This window comes from Eumetopias jubatus, unplaced genomic scaffold, assembly GCF_037043125.1.
Source record: "Eumetopias jubatus isolate StellerSeaLion01/CBP00866 unplaced genomic scaffold, mEumJub1_p1.0 scaffold_9, whole genome shotgun sequence".
NCBI classification, from domain to species: domain Eukaryota; kingdom Metazoa; phylum Chordata; class Mammalia; order Carnivora; family Otariidae; genus Eumetopias; species Eumetopias jubatus.
Genome location: NW_028274815.1, coordinates 37,712,671 through 37,732,092, shown reverse-complemented (window position 1 = coordinate 37,732,092; position 19,422 = coordinate 37,712,671). Strand labels below are relative to the sequence as shown.

The window sequence follows — 19,422 nt, the reverse complement described above, 5'->3', positions numbered from 1 at the left end:
CTCTCTGCAAAAGCCTCCACAGTGACGGAGGACAACCTGTGGGAGAGCGACAGTGGGGGCGGACAGCAGAGGCTGCCAGGGCTGGAGGCTGAGCGGACACGGTCCCAATGCACAGAACCTGAGGGTAATGGAAAGAAGGAGGCTGGATCTTGATCAGCATTCCAGCTTAGATTCTGTGGGGAGGGGAGGTAGACATCCACGCAGTTGGGCGAGTCTGGGGCAGGGGGTGCCTCTTAGACACCCACAAACATCCTTGTAGGATGGTGGGCAGGCAGGTGCAGACCCTGGTCTGGAACTCTGGGCTGTGATGTAATATGATGGTTTTAAAATTGAATTGAATTGAAACTGAGTAAGATCCCGTTCGGAGAAAGCGCCGTGGAGAGAGAAGACTAACACCCAAGACTGAGGCACTGACTGGGGTCCGCTGATGAGGAGCAAGAGGTCAATCTCGCCCACACCTCCTCAGTCGAACCTTCCCAGTAGAGAGTGTGCCTGAAGCCCCAGCAGAAGAGCATCTCAGCAAGGTGTGAGCAGCTGCCTCAAATGCTGCTGAGAGGTCCAGGGATGTCCGCACAGAAAGGGGCCACTGCACTTGGCAATATGGACTTAGCTGGGGACCTTCAAAGAACAATTTCTATGGGGTGGAGGGGATGGCATCCAGCCCAGAATGGACCACAGCATGGGTGAGGATAGAGGAAGAGGGGACAGCCTGAGCAGACACTGCTTTCCAGAGTTTGGCTGTGACAGGTGCAGGGAGGAGGAGCCTCCGGAGCAGAATGTGGCATCAGGGGAGGGCACTTTTTCACCAGCTGGGGAAATCTGCTGCATATGCACATGCTGATGGGAACCCCGAAGAGGGAGCAAGGTGGGAGAGGCTGACACCGTGAATGAGGAAGGCAAAGGGACACGGGACAGGAAGAGGGGTGGACAGGGCATAGAGCACAAGGGAGGACTGAACCTTTATTAGAAGGACAGGGGAAAACAGGCACGCTGCTGTGGGTCTGGTGAAGGGAAGATGTGAGCCATCCTGCTCACCTCTCCTCCCTCCTTCCGACTCAGTTCCAAAAGCCACGGCTCAATAGCAGCCCTTTGCTCAATGATACTACCTTTAACATCCTTTATCAAGGATAAAGCATGTCCCAGTTTGTAATCTGTATTTGTCTGGTCCTTTGTCATGCCCACAGTCTCTCTAAGGACAAGGGCCGGTGTCTCTGCTCATGACTGTGACCCAGGCCCCACTATGGGGCCTGGCAGACTGGAGGTGCTAATGAATACTGGTTAGCTGAAGGAACTGCCGAACGAGACGAATCACACCTGCCATGTCACAGTCACTGAGCAAGTGGTAAAGGCCTGGCTCCTAATGAAAGAGCTACTTGTGTGTTAATGCTGCCCCTTGTAGGTCCAGGACTTTTTCTGAAACCTGTGGAACATCACCTCAATTCCTCCAAGACACGGATGTGGGGAACCATGAAGGGGTCTTGACCTGATGAAAGTGAATCTTTAAAAGAACCAGCAGCATTCAAGGATCATGTCCAGGGGACTTCCCCTAACTTCTATGGCCTCCATGAGGCTTTCGTGGGCATGTTCTCCTCATCTGTGCATGTCCCACAGAGCCTGGCACAGGGCAGGGTCCCACTGGATGCTTTGCCCCCCTTCTGAAGACTCTCCCTTCCTCTCCATGGTACATGTGACACTCTTCCCTTACATCCCCATTCTAGCTCCACTGTGTCTACAGTGCCTTCTCAGAACACTTCCTGCCTGGAGAGACCCTCAATTTCTTGGTTATCAGTGTCCCCTCCAACTCACAGGACCCCATTCCCTGAACTGGTCACATAAGAGGGTCTCCTCTGACAGTTATTAGCTTCGTTTGAAATTCTCATAGCAACTACCACCCACCTGAGCACAGACTACTGGTCAACACACATGGGGGAATTGGGAAGGACTGACTCAGCAGCAGAGCCCCCTGCTGGCCAGGGTCCTGCCAAAGGCCACCCTCCCTAACAGCAGTTAAATGGCTTACGCTTGAACACTCTGGAGATGGGAGCTCACCACCTTGCCAAGACAGGCTATTTCAACTGTGGAACCAACTTCCCATTTGTTAAAACACAGTGGTGTTCAGGCTTACTGAGCACAAGCCGGGGCGCCGTTGACCTCAATGAGCCAGACCTTCAGCTCCTCGTCCACCATGAAGTCGAAGCCAAAGAGCTGGAAGCTCTGGTAAGGGAGGTGCCTGGTGCTGATGGCGGGCTCCACGCTCATGAGGCAGCTTCTGCAGGACAAAGGGGGAGAGCTCACTGAGAATGGGCTGGTTGAGGGAGAAGGAACATGGAAGATGTGCTTGGATGATTTTATATCAAAAGTGATGATAAAAAATCCACTTGGACTTAATTTTATTTATTTATTTTATTTTTTAAAGATTTTATTTTGAAGTAATGTTTACACCCAGTGTAGGGCTCAAACTCACAACCCAGAGGTCAAGAGTTGCATGCTCCACCAACTGAGCCAGCCAGGTGCCCCAATTCTCTTTTAATTACCAATAGATTATTTAAGACAATGTTATTTATCAAGGTATTTTTTAGAAAACTCTGCCAATACTCATGTTCTTACAGGTAGGGGCTGTTTTCCCAGCACAGCGCTAAGTCACCACAGACCCTGGAAATGTGGATTCCTCCAACAGGAGACGGCCACCATGTTTGTAATGAATAAAACACTCCCATGCATTGTTGCCACATAAAAGAAATGGACTGCCATTTGGTGAAGAGCAGAATCTGCAGTGAAGCTGGCCTCATTCATACTTTCATTAGCTCTGGTTCTAATGCCAAATTATTACTAATTAAAAGATTTAAATATTAAAATACAAAATAGAATTACTATTAACATCAACTACTGTTCAAAAAAATTGGAAAAAAAAAACACAGAAAACTGAAAACACAAAAGTGTTGAACATGAACCTCAGAAACATACTGAGTTAATACATGAGATCTAAGGTCAGGGGCCTAAGGCCAGAATCTTGGACAAGTTCTTTAACCTCTCTTAGCCAAGCTTTGATTTTTTTTATCCATAAAGGAAGGGGTAAAAATAATACCTAGTCCTAGCACTGGGATGGTTCAAGGAGGTAATTACATGAAGAACTTACGAGGGTGCCTGGGTGGTTCAGTCGGTTAAGTGTTTGCCTTCGGCTCAGGTCATGATCCCAGGGTCCTGGGATGGGGTCCCACATTGGGCTCCCTGCTCAGTGGGAGCCTGCTTCTCCCTCTCCCTCTGCCCTTCACCGCCCCGCCCCCCCCTTGTGCTGTCAAATAAATAAATAAAATCTTTCTAAAAAAAAATATATATATATATACACATATATATATATAAACCTTACTAATAATAAATCACTGTTTTCTAGAATAACCATCCCAGAAAACCTAGGTCATTTCTGTTTTATGCAGATGTTCCCTGACTTTTTCCCTCAACTGAATGTTGGGGCAAAATATCTATTTTAGTCATAAAATATGTTATGATGACTCTAAGATTACCAGAAATAGCTTTCCTCCTACACAACTGTATGTTTAGAAGGAAAAATGAAGGAACTGGCTTTCATGTGATTAACTCCAAGATGTATCCATACAGGTACGTCTTGACTCATGACTTTAAAGAACAGAGACCTCTCTGAACTTGGAGCCAGAGTCTTGTTCCCCCAACCTCCCTCCACCACTACATCCCCCTACCCCAGCCCAAGCATCAACTTACTTCTCCCCCACCACCAAAATAGGAAAATATTTCTATGCTTATGTTTAAACCTCTAAAAGTAATTTTGGGCAGTTAACCATTTAAGAATCAACTGGAATGAAAATTTCTTCTCTCAATCATCTTTAACCTGCACTGGTAAGCCACATATCACTTTTTTTTTCTATAGCTTTATCTCGATTCTATAAGGGAATACCCTTAACTTTTGTTTTAATTAAAATACCCTTTCCATTATAATTAAGAAAACTTTTACATATAATAGAGACTCATGGTTAAAAAAAAGAAGAAATACCCCAACAAAGTGAAAGAAACACTAGGCTCAAACACATAAAGGAAAAACTGAGAGCCAGAAGCAAGTCAAAATTAAATATTATTTTTTTATCTGCTAGAAGCTCAAGATTAATAATTCACTTTAAAGAATTTTTTTTCATCATCAGAGACTTTATACAGTACATCTTTTTTCAGCAGGAGTGGGAAGGTAGGGGGAGGCTAGCTGGGGGGGAAATAAAACCATGAGAGCTGTTAGGAGCATTTATAGCACCAAAGTAGCAAAAATCTCTGAACTGTACAGAACAAGGGGGGGACGGAGGGAAGTAACAAATATCCAATAAATCTTTGCCTAAAATAGGAAACCTTTCTTCAGCACACTTGATTTATCTAGTGTTAGAATTCTAAGCACCTTCATCTTGCCATGTGCAATGAGGTGGATGGAACTGGAGGGTGTTATGCTGAGTGAAATAAGTCAATCAGAGAAAGACATGTATCATATGACCTCACTGATATGAGGAATTCTTAATCTGAGGAAACAAAATGAGTGTTGCTGGAGTGGTGGGGGGTGGGAGGGATGGGGTGGCTGGGTGACAGACATTGGGGAGGGTATGTGCTGTGGTGAGCGCTGTGAATTGTGCAAGACTGTTGAATCACAGATCTGTACTTCTGAAACAAATAATGCAACATATGTTAAGAAAAAAGAAAAAGAAGAAGATAGCAGGAGGGGAAGAATGAAGGGGAGTAAGTCGGAGGGGGAGACGAACCATGAGAGACGATGGACTCTGAAAAACAAACTGAGGGTTCTGGAGGGGAGGGGGGTGGGGGGATGGGTTAGCCTGGTGATGGGTATTAAAGAGGGCACGTTCTGCGTGGAGCACTGGGTGTTATGCACAAACAATGAATCATGGAACACTACATCAAGAACTAATGATGTAATGTATGGTGATTAACATAACAATAAAAAAATAAAAAAAAAAGAATTCTAAGCACCTCCAATCCTTGAAGAAAGAGGACTAGTTATTCTGCCAGACTCTATGTAAGAATACCTTAAGGAAAAAGTCTCAGTCATTGTGATAAGGTGGTAATGACACAACAGACAACAGACCAACAGAACAGAATGGAGATCCCTAATATAAATGGCCACCTGATTTATAATAAAAGCTCACTAAATGCAGTGGGAAAAGGCCAGTCTTAAGCACAAATGGTCCTCGGGCAACAGGATACCCCGTAGAAAAACATGAAACTTGATATATAACAATTCAGGTGGATTATAGGTCTAAAATGTAAAAGATAAAGACCAAGATGTCCATCAACTATAGAAGGGATAAACCGTGTAATAATCACATAATGAAATATTACACAGCAGTATAAAAGGTAAATCACTGCTCTGTGCAACAATACAGATGAAATCCGTAGATACAATCATGAAAAAAGTTGGAACACGAAACAGGAACTACAGTATAATTCCATTTACATAAAATGTAAGAGTAAGCAAAAGGAATCTATGATGATAAAAGTCAGAAGAGTGGCTCTCTGTGGCATGATGTATATATTTTGAGGGAGTCCAAGGGAGTACTCGGGGGTGCTGTAAATGTTTGTTTGTTTGTTTGTTTTCTTTTTTTTAATGAGAGACAGAGAGCATGAGAGGGAGGAGGGTCAGAGGGAGAAGCAGACTCCCTGCTGAGCAGGGAGCCTGATGTGGGACTCGATCCCGGGACTCCAGGATCATGACCTGAGCCAAAGGCAGTTGCTTAAACAACTGAGCCACCCAGGCGCCCTGTAAATGTTTTATATTCTGATTCGTGTTATGATTAGCTGAGTGTATGCATAATTAAAAGTTCACTACACTGTACACTTACGATTTGTGGACTTTACCATACGCATGTTACACCCCAATTTAAAAAAAAATCTCCATTGGATTTAGTAAACTATAATAAATGAATAACACTAAAAAATTATTTCCAGACATATTAAGAAACAGGACCAAGAGAAAAAAACAGACAATAGAAACAAGACCTATAAAAGTCAGGGGTTGGCAAACTTTTTCTACGAAGGACCAGACAGTAACTATTTTAGGTTTTGAAGGCTACATATGGTCTCTGTTACATATTCTTCTATTTCTAAATAACCTTTTAAAAATGTAGAAACTATTTTTAGCTTGTGGCATATATGAAAACAAGCTTTAGGTTGGATTTGGCCCATAGAACACAGTTTGCTAACCTCTACTACAGGTAATTCTGGTTTCAAACTAATCAAATAAAGATGTTGAAGAATTGCCATTAACATTTTCAAGATGTTATAAGACAAGTGAGAGATTTCACAAAAGAACTATAATCTAAAAAGAGTCAAATGGAAATTCTAGAACTGAAAAGTATAATACCTAAAATCAAGAACTCAACAGATGAGTTTAACAACAAATTTTAACGGCTTTTTCCTTTTTAAATAGGTTGTAGTTGCTGAAGAGAGAGATCAAATCATACACATGGGAGAAACGGGAGAAGGTGAAAAGGACTGGCTTCATGTAAATAGAGTCCCACAGGAGAGAAGAATGGGCCAAAAGCCATAAGTGAAAAGATAGTAGCCGTGAATATCCCAAAACAAATAAAAGACCTGAAGCCACAGATTCAAGAAGCACTATGATGCCTATGTAATGGAAGCTGGAAGACAATGGTAAGCCATCTTCAAAGTGCTTTAAAAAAAAAAAAAGGATTCTACTGATTTAGAAATGTTTCCAAAGCAAGTGTCTTTTTTTTTTTTTAAGATTTTATTTATTTATTTGAGAGAGAGAGAAAGCAGGGGGAGGGGCAGAGGGAGAGAGACAATCTCAAGCAGACTCCCCACTGAGCAGGGAGCCCAACACGGGGCTTGATCTCACAACCCTGAGATTATGGCCTGAGCTGAAGACAGTTACTTAACCAACTGAGCCACCCAGGCGCCCTCCTTCTTTATTTTTTTAAAGACATTTGCTTTGGGGGCGCCTGGGTGGCTCAGGTCAGATCTCAGGGTCATGAGATTAAGCCCTGCATCAGGCTCTGCACTCAGCAGGGAGTCTGCTTCAGATTCTCCTTCCACCCCCCCAACCCCTGAACATGCTCCCTCTCTCTCAAAAGAAAAAAAGAATAAGGAAACTGATCCTAGACAAAATTAAGAAAATACATGAAAGAAAGAGAAGCAACATAAACTGTAAAAATGTATGGGGAAATCTAAATTAACTATATAATAATAATGATAATAATGTTGTGTGAGTTTACAATATAGGTAGCATTAATGACCATGCATTTACCCACAATCCAATTCCTTTAAGCCTCTTTCTTGGGTCCCTCCTCCTTCCACTTCAGAGACAGCCACTATTTTGAATTTTGTGTTTTTCATACTTTCAGTTCTCTGTTTTTACCATACATGAACATTCTTCTAAATAACTTATTTAGTTCTGCTTGTTTTTCAATTTATATGAACACAATCAATCTGTATACATCATATATATATATAATGTTTATGTAACACCAGTGAAAATATCCTTCAGGAGGGGTGCCTGGGTGGCTCAGTCCTTAAGCGTCTGCCTTCAGCTTGGGTCATGATCCCAGGGTCCTGGGATCGAGCCCCACATCGGGCTCCCTGCTCGGCAGGAAGCCTGCTTCTCCCTCTCCCACTCCCCCTGCTTGTGTTCCCTCTCTCGCTGTCTCTCTGTCAAGTAAATAAATTTCTTAAAAAAAAGAAAAGAAAAAAAGACAATCTCAGATGACAGAAAATTAAACAGAGTTATTACCTAAAGAACTTCTCTAAAAGGAATGCTAATGTCAGAGAGAACTTGGAACTTTAGGACTGAAGGAAGAGAATAAAATGGGGCAAATATCTGGGTAAATAAAAAATAATATTTTTCTCTTTTTATATTTGAAGTGGGTTTCTTGTAGACAGCATACCATTTGGTCTTATATATATATATTTTTTTAAAAATCCAACCTGACAATCTAACATATAAATAAAAATATATATGACTATTGATAGCAAGAATTATAATATTATGCAGTAGAGATTTCAGTGTACGTAAGTGTAATGCACACCACAACTATAGAGGGAGAGAGTTAAAGGAACCATAAGGTTGTAAGTTTTCTGCATTTTATTTGAAGTGGTAAATTATTAATTCTAAGAAGGCTGTGAAATAAGTATTAGGTATATAAATCATAATCCCTAGGAAAAACCACTAAAAAGAGAGAGAGAGATAGCCAAATACTCAACGGAAAAGTTAAAATGGAACCCTAAATAAATTTTAAAAGGCAGGAAATGGGGATGCCTGGGTGGCTCAGTTGTTGAGCGCTGCCTTCGGCTCAGGCCATGATCCCAGGGTCCTGGGATCGAGCCCCGCATCGGGCTCCCTGCTCAGCGGGGAGTCTGTTTCTCCCTTTGCCTCTGCTCCCCCTGCTTGTGCGCGCACGCACTTTCTCTTTCCCTCATTCTGACAAATAAATAAAATCTTTAAAAAAAATAAAAATAAAAAGGCAGGAAATGGGAAAATGAAGAAAAAAAACCAAAAGGGAGCAGATAGCAAATAATAAAATAGTACATGTAAATTCAACCAAACCAATAATTACATTAAATTTAAATGATAAAGACACACCAATTAGAAAGGTAGAGATTACCGTATTGGATGTTTTGTTAGACAAAACAAAAACAAAACCTAACTATATGCTGTCCACCAGAAGCCCACTTTAAATATAGAATGGAATAGGGTAGGATAGAATTAAAGGGATGGAGACATATCACTAATCAAAAAAAGCTAGCGTGATTATATTAGTATCAGACAAAATCGACTTTCAAAATATTATCAGAGATAAAGACAGAAATTACATAAGGTTAAAGTAGTCAGTTGCTAAAAAGAGGTAATAATTCTAAATGTATATGCACCTAAAAACGGATCTCCAAATATATGAAGCAAAACTGCTAAGTCTAAAGGAGACATAGACTAATCCATAATTATACTTGGAGACTTCAATGTTTTTCCTCTCAATCATGGACAGAACAAGTAGAACAGAAATGCAGCAAGGATATAAAAGACTTGAACAACACTACTTACTACCTTCACCTAATTCACATTTATAGAACACTCAGCCCAACTATAGCAGAATAAACATTTTTAGTGCACATGGAACAGTCACTAAAATTGGACCATATTTTGGGCCATAAAACAACTTCAACAAATTTTAATGTTCTCTAACCACAATGGAATTAAAGTAAAAATCAGTAACAGAAAAATATCTGGAAAATTCCCAAATACTTGGAAATTAAGCAAAAATTTCTAAATAACACAAGTCAAAGATGAAGTAACAAGGAAAACTAGAAAACATTTTAATAAAATGAATATGAAAACATAACACAGCAAAACCTGTGGGATGCAGCTAATGAGTACTCAGAGGGAAACTGACAGCATTTAAATGCATTTAAAAAATGAATTCTTTCAAATCAATGATCTAACTTTTTGCCTTAAGGAAACCAGAAAACAAATCCCTCAAAAAAGCAGAAGGAAGGAAATAATAAGGGACATAAATCAAAGAAACAAAAACAACAGAGAGAATCAATAAAACCAAAAAGTAACCTTTTGAAAAGATTAATGATATTGATAGATCTCTAGCCAATCTGTCCTGGTAAAACAGAGAATATAAGGAATGCAAGCCGTGACACCATTACAGATCCCATAGATACTAAAAGGATAATAAAGGAATATTACAAATAATTTTTGTCCTTAAATTAGACAGCTTAAATAGAATAATTCCTTGAAAGGCACAAACTCCCAAAGCTTCTTCAAGACACATAACCAAAAAAGATACAATTAAGTTACCTTATTATATGTTTAATTTGTAGTAAGATACTACTTTCCAGGGTAATGTTCAAAGCACTTATTAGGTACTGATTGAACTCCTCAAAGAACATTTCGTTCCCTTCTTCATACTTTCCATAATTCTTTGAGTACTCCTTTTGAATGCAGTGATTGGTCAAATGGCAGGTTTTGTCTTGGAAATTATCAACATGATATGGTTCTGAAGCAGTCCGAAGCACACCCTCTTTATAGAGGTAGATATTATACTGATGATCCACCAAGACCCAGCTTCTGCAAGTCAATAAAAACAGTTTCACTCAAGTCATTCAAAGTTTCTCCACAGTACATACATCATCACCACACTTTAACATTTTTGGAGGGAAGTAGAGGAAGGAGATAGGTTCTAAAATTCTATGAGGCAAGCCATGACAATTAGCCAAGATAGTGGATTACCACTGTAATGAGGCAAATAAAACATTTTACCATACATGACAAGGAGCCTTTGATCTGTTCAAAGGACAGCATTTTGAAGAGATCTGGATGGGTTGGGTCCTAAGGTTTATCCACAAAACCTCCATTTGCCATGTTTGCTCTATTAGTAATCTTAAGAGGAAGACTCTTTATCCTGAAGCTGATCTGACCTAGGATTGGAGTTCAAGAAGCAGCAAGTCATTATGAAGACAAGAAGATGGAATCCTCAGTGAGGAGATGTCAGCAAGGCCACAGGAAAGCTGGGGAGAGGGCTGTTTAGCTTTAGAAGGCATGATACAACTCTTATTCTATGCCAGGCCCTTTGCTCATGCAAGTTAGAATCCAAAAAGGTATGTGAGGTGTGTTTACGAAATCCTTAAAAACTAGAGGACACAAGTAATGAAGCAAGGACATATTATTTGTTGTGTCTGAATTATGTGTTTTATATTCATCTCTCAGCTGCTTCCATAAGCAAGCCCCATACATTTATACTCTCCTCTTTGGAGGCAAAAGTCATTTTGATTAAAGAGAATATATGTAAAAAAGGAAAACCCATAATTTTAGTAATGTTTTCTAGAAAGAAAAGAGAAATACTGAAGGAAAAATAGAAACTTGGGTCAGTTCTCTTCAGCTGTGCTCAATTTTGGCTATGTATTAAACATGGTCAAATACTTCCTCTCATTCCATGTTACCCTTATTACCCACCACTGCATTTCTCTCAGATTAGTAACAAAAACTCTGGGCGCCAATGCATTACCGAATGTCAAACTTGCGGTGACCTGGCTCCAGAAGTAGAGGGTGCTCAAGGTATTTCTGGATCACGTGTACCTGACCCTGGTTGTCAATGAAATCCAGAAGCTCTGTAGCCTCCGAGGAGATGAGGATGCCTTCACCTAACAGGGCAAAATTGTAACAGAAATCAGTCCAGTTCATCCCAAGAGGAAAAGGTCTCTAGAAAACCAGAAGAGAAATACTGACAGCAGGAGAAAACTGAGAGGGGCTTCTATTGGACTGCTCACTCTTCTTCCTCCATCCCATCACTTCCCCAATCTCTCACATTCTCCCCTCTGCCCACAACAGCACCAGGGCCATTAACTCTTTCTCCACCTACGACTGTAAACACTACCTTGACAGGCTCCAAATATGTAACTTTATTTTTACAGACATTCAAGATATCCAAGCATCCTAAGTAAATGCCACTTTACTGTTGGTCACTCGGCTACTTTAATAAACCCAGTTCTCAACACTATAGCTTATAGAAATATCCAGAAAGTTAGGGCATAAACACAACTGTACAAGTCAATTCCCTACAGCATTGTAATAGGAAAAATCTGATAAATGTAGTGTCCATCAACTTTAAATAAATGATACAATATCCTTCTCAACAGCTTTATTGAGATATATGTTACATAACATAAGATTTCCCCTTTTAAGGTATTCAGTTCAATGATTTTTCATATATCCAAGAGATTTGCAACCACCACTAACAATTTTAGAACATTTTCATTACCTCCCTGCATAAACCCATATCCCTTAGCGGTACACTCCTCATTCCTTCCTTACCCTATTCTGACAACTACTAATTTACTTTCTGTCTCTGGATTTGCTTAGTCTAGATGATTCATATAAATGGAATCATACAGTATGTGGCCTTTGTGTCTGGCTTCTTCATTTAGCATAATGTTCTCAAAGTTCATCCATGTTGTAGCATGTACCACTACTTCATTCTTCTTTTCCATGACTAGATAATATTCCATTGTGTGGATATACCATTTTTGTCATCCATTCATCAACTGTTGGACATTTGTGTTTTTTCCACTGTTGCTTGGCTATTATGAATAATGCCGCTATGAAGATCTGCACATAAGTTTTTGTGTGGACATGTTTTTAATTCTTTCATGAATATACCTAGGAGTGGAATAGTTGGGTCATATGGTAACTCTATGTTTAACTTTTGGAGAGATTGCCAAACTAATTTCCAAAATGTCCAGGCCATTTTACATCCTCAACAGCAATATATGAGTGTTCCAATTTTGTCACACTCTTGCCAACACTGTCTTCTTGATGATAGCCATTCTAGTGGGTGTGAAGTGGTCATCTCATTGTGGTTTTGATTTGCATTTCCTTAATGACTAACAATGTTGAGCATGTTTTCATGTGCTTATTAGCTATTTGTATATCTTCTTTGAAGAAATGTTTACTTAGGTTCTTTGTTCTTTTCTTAATTAGGCTGTCCTTTTATTATTGAGTTATCCAAGTTCTTTACACATTCTGGATACAGGTGTCTTACAAGATCTATGATTTGCAAATATATTCTCCCGTTTTGAACAGTTCCATTATCATGGATCCCTCAGTGTTGCTCTTTTAAAGCCACAACTACCTCCCTTCCCATAATACCCTACTGACAACTACTAATCTATTCTCCATTTCCATAATTTTGTCACTTCAGGAATTTTATATAGATAGAATTATACAGTATGTGATCTTTGGGGATTGGTTTCTTTCACTCAGCATGACTCTCTGGAGATTCATCCAAGTTGTTGCATGTATCAATAGTTCATTCCCTTTTATTGCTGAGGAGGATTCCAAGGTATCGATTCACCACAGCTGGCTTAATCATTTGGCTTTTGAAGGAATTTGAGCTGTTTCCAGTTTGGGGCTATTACAAATAAAGCTGCTATGAACAATCATGTGCAGGTTTTTGCATGGACATAAGTTTTCATTTTCCTGGGACAAATGCCCAAGTGTGTGCAATTGCTAGGTTATATGGTAGTTACAGGTTTAATGTTACAAGAAATTACCACACTTTTTCCCAGAGTCGCTGTACCATTTTACATTCCCACCAACACTGTGTGATTGATCTAGTTCCTCCTGACCCTTGCAGCATTTGCTGTCATTACCATTTATTTTAGCCATTTTAACAGGAGTGTTGTGGTTTTCATTTGCATTTCCTTAACGGTTAATGATATTGAAAATCTTTTCATTAGTTTATTTTTTAATCTATAGAGCCTTTTTCTTTTCTTTTTTTTAAGATTATATTTATTTGAGAGAGAGTGAGCAAGAGAGCACAAGCAGGGGCAGAAGGAGAGGGAAAAGAAGACTCCCCACTGAGCAGGGACCCTGGGATCATGACTTGAGCTGAAGGCAGATGCTTAATAGACTGAGCCACCCAGGCATCCCAAAAAGTCTGTCCTTCTATTAAACTGCTTTTGCACCTTTGTCAAAAATCAGGTGGGTATATACGTGGGGTCTATTTCTGAGTTCTCCCTTCCACAGATTTATGTTTCTGTCCCCCGACCGATACTGCAGTGGAGTGATTATTGTACTAATGTAGTATGCTTTAATACCAGGTACAGTGATTACTCCCACTTGATTCTTCTTTTTCAGAATTGTTTAAGCTATTCTAGGGCTTGTGCCTTTCGATATAAATTTTAGCAGAAGCTTTATGTCTGCACAAAATCCTGGTTAAGGTCTTGACAGCAATTGCATTAAGCCTCAAGAACTCAAATTAGAGGTAAACTGACATCTTTACAATGTTGAGTCTTACAATCCATGAACATGGTACGTCTGTGCATTTACTTACATCCTTTCTGAACTTCAGCTGTTTTGTAATTTTCAGCATTAAGATCCTCTACGTGTTTTGCTAAGTTTATACCTAAGCATCTCATTTTCTTTGGGGTAACTATTAAAAAGTATTGTTTTTAATTTTAGTTTCAATATATTCCCTGTTAATATACAGAAATGCAACTGATTTTTGTGTGATCTGATATTCTGCAACCTTGCTGAACTCAGTTTTTTAGTTCTAGGACCTCTGACCTATGCTTTGATTTATAGCTCATCTCTACTTGGGTCTCATGCTTTCAGTACAAATTGATTTAATTTTGTTAATTAATTTAATAATTCAACTTTCCTAAAAGCCAACCCCTTTTACAACTATCTCATTTTTGTCACTTGGTCCATCATGTGGTTAGCTCTTAAACAAGAAACTGCGAATCAACTTGGAAAAGCTCCTTCCTCTCTTTTTGTAGGAACAGGATTCTTTCTGTTTCATCTCCCTCAGGAACTACACTGAGATATCCTGGTTCCTCTTTATTTCCATTTGCCAATTTTTTTATACAGACCTCAGTCTCTCTTCCATTTCACTTCTTCTAAAATAGTTATCCTAAGGGGCGCCTGCGTGGCTCAGTCGGTTAAGTGTCTGCCTTCAGCTCAGGTCATGATCGAGCCCCACATCAGGCTTCCTGCTTTTCCCTCTCCCTCAGCCTGCCACTCCCTCTGCTGTACCTCTCTCTGTCAAATGAAGAAATAAAATCTTAAGAAAAATAAATAAAATAGTTATCCTAAAACGTCCCTTCCTACTAATGCCCTGGAACTGTACCACCTTTGATGTCCTGCTCTCCATAATATACTCACACTCCCTCCTATTTGCTCCAACTTTGTTTCCCTTAATGCTATTTCCTTATGTAAACTATTTCTTATTCAAAATATACCTCATGCTGATAGATGGGAAAAATAATGGAAGAAGGTAGAAAGATACATTTTGATAACTTTAAAGAACTATTATTGAAAATAAAAACATGGCATTCAAGTAAAATAGAAAAGTTATCTTTAGTCTTACTTCCTAATATAATTATTTTTATCTTTTAATATCACCTTCCTTTCCATAAGGGCAAAGACTGGCTCAGTCATAGTGAACTCACCTTATGTTGTCAATTTTTTTCTCCTTATGTTGTCAATATTTTCACTGTTTCTACATTAACATTACAATTATGTTAGCAGCTGAAGAAAATTACACATTTGTTTACTGACTGCTGGACAGTGGGGTTGTTTCTAAATAAAATGTTGCTGTTACAGGTCACATAGTAGTAAATGTCTTTGCTATAGATCACTCTTGTTTCTTTTAAAGTATTTCCCTGGAGTTAAGTTTTCAGGAATGAGATTAGTGAGCCAAAGCCTATGCATTCTCTATGGCTCTTCCTTTGTATTATCCTATTGCTTTTTCAAAAGGCAGTGTATCACAACTAAGAGGAAGCAGTTCATAACAAACTTTCAGCAACAGTATCACTGAAGGTCTCTCTTATTTTGTAGGTATAAAATGATGCATAAAATCTACCTATATTTTGTAAGTTTTGCCTACCAGTGTAGCATGTTTCCATGTGTTCGTTAACTGTATTTCTAATATTATTTCTTTATATCCTCACTAACTAAACCTGGAGAAATTATGAAGAAACTCTGCAATTCTTTAAGGAGCTTCAAGGTGGTAGTCTTTTTTTGTTATTTGTTCTCATCTCAACTATTTATCTGGAAATAGATGCATCACTAGCCTTCTTTCTGACTAGATTGGGTCCATAAGGGCAAGAGATTATATCTATTTTATTTATCCCTGGATCTCCAAACACTCATTATTTCATTCATTCGTTCATTCATCACTCAATACATATATTGAACTTTTGCTGGGTTCCATGTGCTGCCCCAGCACCAGGGAGACAGCACTGAACAGATGTGACAGGGTCTGACTGTGCTTTAATAGGATCTCTGACTGCTGTACTGTGGTAGACTCTGGAGAATGGCCAAGGGCAGGAGGACAAGGAGCAGTGCTCCAGGTGAGAGGTGAACGTGGCTCGGGTCCAAGATCGGTGGTAGAGGCGGTGAACAGGGGGTCTTTATACTGGATATAGTGTGAAGGTTGAGCCAACTATTCCCATAATGGGTACACATTAAATACTTCTTTAACAAGAATAAAAGCCATTCATTCATCCTATTGGTTTCATTTTGTAGTTCCCAAACAAAACAAATGCATACCACTTATCTCAACTTCCTAAAGCAAAATTTCTTCTTTGTTTGGCATTTTATTCTCTCTTTACCTCTTCCTGATGCTGACCATCAATCTACTGACTTGTCTTGGTGAGGGTTCAGACACGACCCCGGTGGGATCGCAGCCATGACCTGACACGCGCTTCACTGAGAGCCTTGCCTCACTCCTGATTCTCACGCCAGCTAAGGCTCCATTATACAAGATGTCCTTACAGTGGCCATCCTGACTCGAGCCCAAATCCACAGAAGGAATATCGAATACTGCAGATGTCTACTTCCTCTTCCAATTCCCCCATTTATCATTAGAACCAAACTAGGGGACAGTACTTGAGAAGAGGTCATACGAGGGGAGAGAGAAGTAGGTAAGGTACCTGGCTTGTGGCAAGAGTCCAACTCTCCCCCTTTCAGGAAATTCCAGGTGATGCCCTCCTGTCTCATGGTTGGTGGAAAAGAAGGTGAGGTCCACTGGACCAGGGATAGAAATGAGTACCAATGGCCAGATGGTCTTCCAAGGCAATAAAAGAAGAAGTAAGTTCAAAATAGAATGGTTTTAAAAGGAGCATATGATGGTAGCTATAGAGATAGACCGTGTTTATGTGTTCACTACACTGGGAACTGCCTGTATTTTGAGCTTGAGTCAATATTATAAACCTCACTCCTTCTATGCATTCATTCAACACACATTTACTGAGTGCCTCTGGGGAGGGTAGAGATGAACAAGACAGAAAGTCTGTGTTTAGGGTGCCTGGGTGGCTCAGTTGGTTAAGAAAGTCTGTGTTTACATGGAGCTTATGGTATGAGAGAGGAGACAGGCAGATAAACAGATATGTAATAAAAGTGCTAGAAACAGGTTAGTGCAAGGAGGAAAAATAAAGCAGGAAAAAGGACAGAGAGCAATGGACATAAAGGCTATTTTAGAAAAGGCTTCTCTGACAAAGCAACATCTGAGCTGAAAAAAATAGAAAATAATCCATAAGGACATTTGAGATACACAGACAACTTTAGGGTATTTGTAGGACTCTAGGCAGGCGTGGCTACAGAACAGTGAGCAAGGCCAAGAATAGAAGACGGTACCAGAGATAGAAGCAAATGTTAAATAGTGTAGGCTCCATCAGCAATCTGAAGTTTATTTGAACTGCATTGGCAGGCCAGCTGGTAAGTCTTGAGCAGGGAGTAACATGACCAGATTTACGTTTTTAGACATCGCTCTGTCTTAGAGGAAAACTGGCTGTGAGCAGGCATAGCAATTATACAGACTAGAAAGTAGTTTTGACTTCAAGTGATAGCAGTGGAAATGGAAAGAAAAAGTCTAATTCAGAATATATTTTGAAGCTAGAGCAGGCAAGACTTGCTGATACATCAGGTATGGACTGTAAAGAAAAGAGCAGTCAAGGATGAAGCCTAGGTTTTGGGTTTCAGAGACTGGGTGCAGAGTGGGATCACATACTATATGGGAAGACTGAAAGAGGGGTAGGCTGGGGTGGGTTAACTTGGGCAGGAAATGAAGAGTTCTATATCAGACATGTTACATTTGAAAGGCCCACCACACTGGATCTGAGCTTAAAGGGAAACACTTCGGCTGGAGATATACATGTAGAAGTCATCAGTACCTAGATAAATGTTTAAAACTATGTAACTAGACATGGTCTCTACCCTTGAGGATTCAGATTCACTCATCTGAAGATATCATTGAATTCTAATACACAATTGAACAAAATACATGAGAACCTACAGGAAAGGAAGGAGGGGACAATAACGCCAACTCACCTTTGGCACCAGCTGATGACTTTGCAATCCAAACATTGCCCTCTCCATCTTCTTTCTTTCTGTTATAAGAAGCCAGGAAGAACTCCCTTTCATCTGTCCTTGAATTATGGACTGGTGGGTGAATTCCATTCTGTGCTGGAGCAACTGGGGTCTTGAGATTAGTTGGATAAATCACATAGGACTCTGGAAACCATGTGCAGGATTCAGCCAGGTCTGGGCTTGTCTTGATTAGCCTGACAGACGATAGAAGGTCAGTTTCCCTTCTTAGTACACCCTGCCACTCACTCTATTCAGAAAAGCCAGTGCTTTCCCCCAGAGCTTGTCAAAGAGGCAGGACAATACTGGGGCTGGGAGCTGGTCTTTTCATTTCTTTTTTCTTTTTAAGATTTTATTTATTTAGGAGCCAGTCTTTTTATCCCACTCTTTGCTCTTGTCCTCCTTGAGCTGACCTGTAATGCACTACTGGGCAGTACTCAGCTATAACATGCAACCCTAAAGGCATGCTTCAAGTAGTTAAAAAGGAGCTCAATATCCAGGACTTTAGCGCCTTTTAAAATGCATCTCTAAGGAAAACTGAAGTAATTCTGAGACAATACTTTTTCAACATACATGTTGTGGTTGAGCAAGACACATGCTAAAAAAAACAAAGTAGAGAACTTAGAAAACTATTTGGCTTACTAGAAAAAATACTATCCTGGCCCAACTCTCTGGAGAGCAAAGGCTACTCCTTAGGAATCTGAATTATCTGAAGACTTATTTTAGTTCTTCATTTCTTGCTTTTAGCTCAGCCTGGCTTCAATGACATGTAAAGGAGGAAACTTTCTAATGGGGCACACGACCACAGTGGTCATAACTAAACGTACCTCTGGCCCCCAAAATAATATAACACAGTGGAAGATAAAGTCAGGCCATGGGCAAGGCACTTAATAAACACAAGGGCTTATGAAGGGCTTCCCGTTGCATTTACTCTCCAGTCAGACCCTCAGTGGGGGCGGCACTAGCATCTCATTTCACAGATTAGCCAATGGGTCACAAAGAAGTAAATTTCCCAAGATCATAAAGGTAGTTAAGAAACAGCCATTAGCAAGCCCCAAACTCCCAGTCCTTACTCGAAACTTCCTCCCCAGGAATCGGAGGCAGGAGGGAACTCACCCAAAGACATCTGCAGGCCTTCCTTAAGCTGTGCTCCCTCCTCTGTCTAGAACTATTAATGTTAAGCCTGTATTAAGATCCACTTGCAAAAACCAATCTATGAGCAAATTGCAGAAATAATGAAAAGAAATGAATAATGAAAATAATGACAATAATAATGAAAAGAAAAAATTTTTAAGATTTTATTTATTTATTTAACAGAGAGAGAGAGTAAGAGAGAGAGCACAAGCAGGGGGAGTGGCAGGCAGAAGGAGAAGCAGGCTTCTTGCTGAGCAAGGAGCCTGATGCAGAACTTGATCCCAGGACCCCGGGCTCATGACCTGAGCCAAAGGCAGATGCTTAACCAACTGAGCCACGCAGGGGTCCCAAAAAGAAATTTTTAACTGAGATTTAAAATAAAGTTA

At 40.1% G+C, this 19,422-nt stretch overlaps 1 protein-coding gene across 2 annotated transcripts in view; it reads right to left on the bottom strand.

Moving 5' to 3' along the window:
* The window catches only part of TTL (tubulin tyrosine ligase), a 34,470-nt gene that overhangs the window by 4,132 nt on the left and 10,916 nt on the right, over window positions 1-19,422 (bottom strand). For both annotated transcript variants that reach the window (XM_028122457.2, XM_028122458.2), the window contains exons 3-6: window positions 17,867-18,099; window positions 11,043-11,178; window positions 9,836-10,105; window positions 2,126-2,269 (exon numbers count right to left, since the gene is read on the bottom strand). In XM_028122457.2, coding sequence (XP_027978258.1) covers window positions 2,126-2,269; window positions 9,836-10,105; window positions 11,043-11,178; window positions 17,867-18,099 — 783 coding nt within the window. The remainder of the gene's footprint in view (window positions 1-2,125; window positions 2,270-9,835; window positions 10,106-11,042; window positions 11,179-17,866; window positions 18,100-19,422) is intronic.